We start from the raw sequence: 4,578 nt of genomic DNA, 5'->3' as shown, positions 1-4,578 counted from the left end.
GTGCTGAACCAACAATTGGTTGTGGGTGCAAGGCTTTAACAAATGATAATCATAGATACAAATTCTCTCTCTTTTTTTTAACTGTAGAGTATGTTTTAGACAAATGTGTCTTTAATATGTAAATCCTACACTGTAGGTTGTTCTTTATTTTTTTTTTTCTTTTTCTTTTGTAGTGGTAGAAAATGTTGAACAATTGTCCATGAACATGAGCCAACAGGTTCATTACTGAGATCCCCAGAATGCCAATATTTGCAATGCAAACAATTAGTAAAACCAACTCTGTGAAAGCCCTGACACACGCACCTGCCTCTTGGTGGAGAGGCCCAGTTGCACAACCACAAACAAGTCTTCTTGTTTCCTATATACCCCATTTGAACAAAGGGGCAGCTACATCAAGCTGCCCTTCTACCTAGCAATTTGATTTGCCAGGCTGGTTTATTGGATACAAACAATGCCACAGAAAAGAAAAAGCACTGCTAGTGGTAGAACCTCAGATCATTTTCATGTTGAACCTCCTAGGTCCGGCCACCTCCCCTTCCACCACAGCACCATTGTTTTTGCGGGGGACGTACTCAAGGTCGATGCTGTTTTTGTGCTTGCCTTTTCCTCGACTCCACACAAAGAGGAGGAGGAAGCAAAATAAAACCACTCCAAGGAATGTGAAACAGCCCATGGCTGTGGACACCAGTATGGTCTTAAGGTCCAGAGAGAAAATATTTGCATTGGTGCCATTAGAACTAGTGTCATTAGAGTCTGTCATATACAAAGGGGTCCTGTTAGCATAAAGGAAACGATCTGAAGCAAATCCTTTCACTGTAAGGGAGGCTGTGAAAGTGTCATTCCCTGCAGCATTGCTAGCAATGCAAACATAGATTCCTGTGTCTTGGTCCTGGGCAAAACGTATTTCTAGGGTGCCATCCCCTAGCACTGTAACTCTTCCATTAGATTTAGTGGTGATCAGACGCCTTCGAGGGGTTGCCCAGGAAATTACTGGCTGTGGGTCACCATCGGCATTGCATACCAGCTGGACTGTCTGCCCTTCATCCACCAGCAGGTATTGCATCTTTTTGTCACGGATCTTGGGTTTTTTGCATGTAAAATAAAAGGAAAGGGCAGTACTGTGGAAATCCTTAAATGGTCTTTCCCGGATGCTGTCTGGGCCAGCACACATAGGCTGCTGGCCCCCAAACTGCAAGAGGGGCTGTCTCTGCAGAATCCAAAGGAGGCGGCAGTCACAAGCCAGGGGATTGTTGCTAATGCTTAGTACATCTAGGGCTTTGGGTGAGTAGAACACATTTTCTTCCAGTGTTTCCAACAGGTTTTGGGAAACATTAAGCACACGAAGGAACCGGAGCCCTTGGAAAGCATGTGGTTCAATGGTGCGGAGCTGAGCCCCCACTATATGTAGCTCCTGAAGTCGGATTAAATCAGCAAACATTCCAGCTTCAATGGTGCTGATGGGATTGTAAGAAAGGTTGAGGTGAGTCAGGTAAACCAAGTGTTTAAAGGCAGGGTAGGGTACTGTAGATAGATTGGTGTTGGTGATGGAGAGGGATGTGAGGTTAAGACCATATAGGCTATTGGCAGGCATCATGTCCAGTAGAGGCCAATAGTCAATCTCTAGATGCTTCAGGTGGAATAGTCTTTTAAAGGCATAAACAGGCATAACATTGATGTTGAGATATCTTAGATGCAGGCTGATGAGGTTGCGAAGGTGGGAGAGGGCTTCTGTTGGTACGGCTGTTAAGTTGCATTTCTCAAGTGTGAGTTGTTCCAGGCTAAGCAGCCCACTGAAGGCCCTGTGTGATATATAAACCAAATCATTGTCCCCTACTTCAAGGGATTTCAGGTTATGCAAGTCTTGGAACATGTAGTCCAGCAAAATGACAATTTTGTTTTCGCTAATGTCAAGTTTGGTGAGGTTGGACAGTCCTGTAAATACCCCAAGGGGGACCAGTTTCAGGCGATTTCCTTTCAAGCGAAGGGATCGCAGATTGAAAAGATTGTTAAATGCTCCTGGCTCTACATTGGCGATGATGTTGTCACTCAGGTCTATTTCCTCCAACAAAGGATAAGACATAAATTCCTCAGGGTTGACACTTTTTAACCGATTTTTGCTGAGGTCTAGGATTTTGGTCTCAATGGGAATGCCCTCTGGGATCGCAATCAACCTCTTTCGATGACAAGAGACAGACTTGTTGTGAGGTAAACAGTCACAGCGGGCTGGGCAGCCTATTGTAGAGCCCATGAAGATTAACACAACAGCCAAACCTAGGAATGGCTGCCAACATGATATGGCCGTGTGAAGCATGACTCCACCTCTATGGTCTACACCTTGGTCAGGGGCCTGCAGAAGAAAAGGAAACAAGAAAGTAGGTAAAGGGTTAGTTCATAAGCAAAGGAAATCCCTTGGTGGGGCTTAGTGGTCTATTTCCCAATGGCCTTTATTCACAATATAAAATGAAAAAATTTTTCCTTTGCAGGGAAATAGATTTTCAGTTTGAATCAATTTCCTGGTTTATGAATCCTTCTGGGGCATTCATTCACTTCTAGGATCTGACATTGTAAGACCAAGCTGCTTTGTTTCCTTTCAGGCTCCCAGGCTTCTAACATGGTAGTTAAAGCAGAAAAATATTCATGTCAAGGAGTTCTTTTTCATATGCTAATTACCATTATTTATACACACACAGATTTCTACTACATGTACTTTTAATGTGATGATTCTACCTCATTAGAAATTCAATTAAGAATAAAGGTATATTTATAAAAAATGTTTCTTCATGTAGGTGTTTTATTCTTGGAGGCAAATGAGAAGGCAACCACATGCCTTCCCAGAGTATTTAGTAGGTAGGAAAGGATTAAGGAGGGGAGACAGAGACAGGTGATATGTCTTATGGATCAATCATTGATAGCAGTGAGAGAATAGATGACTAATGGGAATAAAGAATCAAAAGTACTTTCCAATATACCCCAACATTATCTAATCAAGGCAGCATTTACTAAGTGCCTAAAACATGCAAAGCATTGTTAGGGTTCTGGATACAGAGGCTAAATGAGAAACTGTCTCTGACCTCAGGGAACTTCCATTCTCCTTGGGTGTGGGGAATAAGACTTGTAAACAGACAAATACATAAATGATGTATATGATAATTTGAGGAAGTGGAAGCAAATATTAGCAATTAGAGATTAGCAATTAGGAGATGCTTTGCATGCTATAGAAAATGGTGTATGAGCCTTGAAGAAATCTAAGCATTATAAGAGGCAGAGGTGAGCATGAGAACATTCCAGTTGTATGTGATAAACTGTACAAGTCATCTTCCCCAAAGCCTTTTTGTTAATATATTGTCAAAAATTCTCAGCACTCTTATATATTACAGAAATAGTAACAATCAGGTCATCAAATAAGAGCAGATTCTTAACAATTATAATAATCACTACCACATATTGCACTTCGAGGTTTAAAAAGCATTTTCCATATATATTTTTTGATTTGAGCTTCACAACTACTCTGTGAGGTAGATGCTATTATAATCTCTGCTCCCTTTCCCCTCCCCCCATGTCTCTCTGTGTCTCTGTCTTTGTCTCTGTCTCTCTTTCTCTCTCTCCCCCTCTCTCTGTGTCTCTCTCTCATTTTTCTTTTTAAAGGCTCAATCTCCTCATCTCACCCAGGCAGGAAAAAGCAGGGGTTACTCATGGGCCCAATCCTACTACAGTTGTCACAGGAACTTTGACCATTTCTGTTCTAGGTCATTTTGCCCTTCCTTAAGCAACCTAATATCCCCCACCTGTCTCACAATTTTAATGCTGAAGTTAGTGGAGACACTCCATCAACATTGCCCACTGCAACTCAGAACTCCTAAATTCAAGAGATCCAATAGCCTTACCCTTTCCGGTAGCTGGGATTATAGGTGTGTTCCACCATGGCCAGATACAGATAAGAAAATTGAGGCAGAGTTTAAGTGACCTACCAAAGGTGACAGCTAGCAAGTGTCTGAGACTAGATTCCAACCTAGGTCTCCTTGACTCTGGATCCAATTATCTACTCAGCATATCATCTAGCTAACTAATGTATACAGTATTTTTTTAAGTAAAGTTTATTTATTGGTTCTTTTAGCTCCTGGGAAAGTAAAGGACAGATAAAGAAAGTGAGGGCGTTATCTATATAACAGAGACTCATATGGGTTTTGCAGCTGTAGTGAGCCTTCTACTTTAATTTCTTCTCTGGAACGCCTCTCCTATTCTGCTGCTGGGCAGACAGGCAGACAAAAGTAATTTTGTACCAAAGCATATCATATCACAGTTTTGTGATGCTGCCTGGATAATATGGATGAAGAACATTCTTTTGTTATTACTATCACAAAATATGTTTCAGTTCTAGTCTGGAAAGACAAAATGCTGGGATTCATTTAGCTTCCACCATCAGCAGAAGCCTTGCAAACAAAGATTGCCTGTTATGTCCAACTGTGACCAAGGTTTGACAAGATAAACTTTGTTTCATTAGGAGCGAAGTTGGAACTGAAAATCTTTAGGGAGCTGGCTTGAGTCCTTTCATTGAATTCTCATCAAAGGTCCCTTTCA

General features: G+C 41.6%; 1 protein-coding gene across 1 annotated transcript; it reads right to left on the bottom strand.

Moving 5' to 3' along the window:
- Positions 1 to 455: 455 nt before the first annotated feature.
- On the bottom strand, positions 456 to 2,343 carry LINGO2 (leucine rich repeat and Ig domain containing 2). Its single transcript, XM_036737613.1, has one exon. It carries the CDS (start codon positions 2,309 to 2,311, stop codon positions 491 to 493), a length of 1,821 nt encoding a protein of 606 aa, XP_036593508.1. The 5' UTR covers positions 2,312 to 2,343; the 3' UTR covers positions 456 to 490.
- Positions 2,344 to 4,578: the final 2,235 nt, after the last annotated feature.

The sequence above is a fragment of the Trichosurus vulpecula genome, chromosome 9, assembly GCF_011100635.1.
Source record: "Trichosurus vulpecula isolate mTriVul1 chromosome 9, mTriVul1.pri, whole genome shotgun sequence".
Lineage (NCBI taxonomy): Eukaryota > Metazoa > Chordata > Mammalia > Diprotodontia > Phalangeridae > Trichosurus > Trichosurus vulpecula.
This window is presented reverse-complemented; position numbering and strand designations above follow the sequence as displayed.

Excerpts from the sequence above, each read along its gene's own strand:
- LINGO2 (XM_036737613.1), bottom strand. The coding sequence starts at position 2,311 with ATGCTTCACACGGCCATATCATGTTGGCAGCCATTCCTAGGTTTGGCT.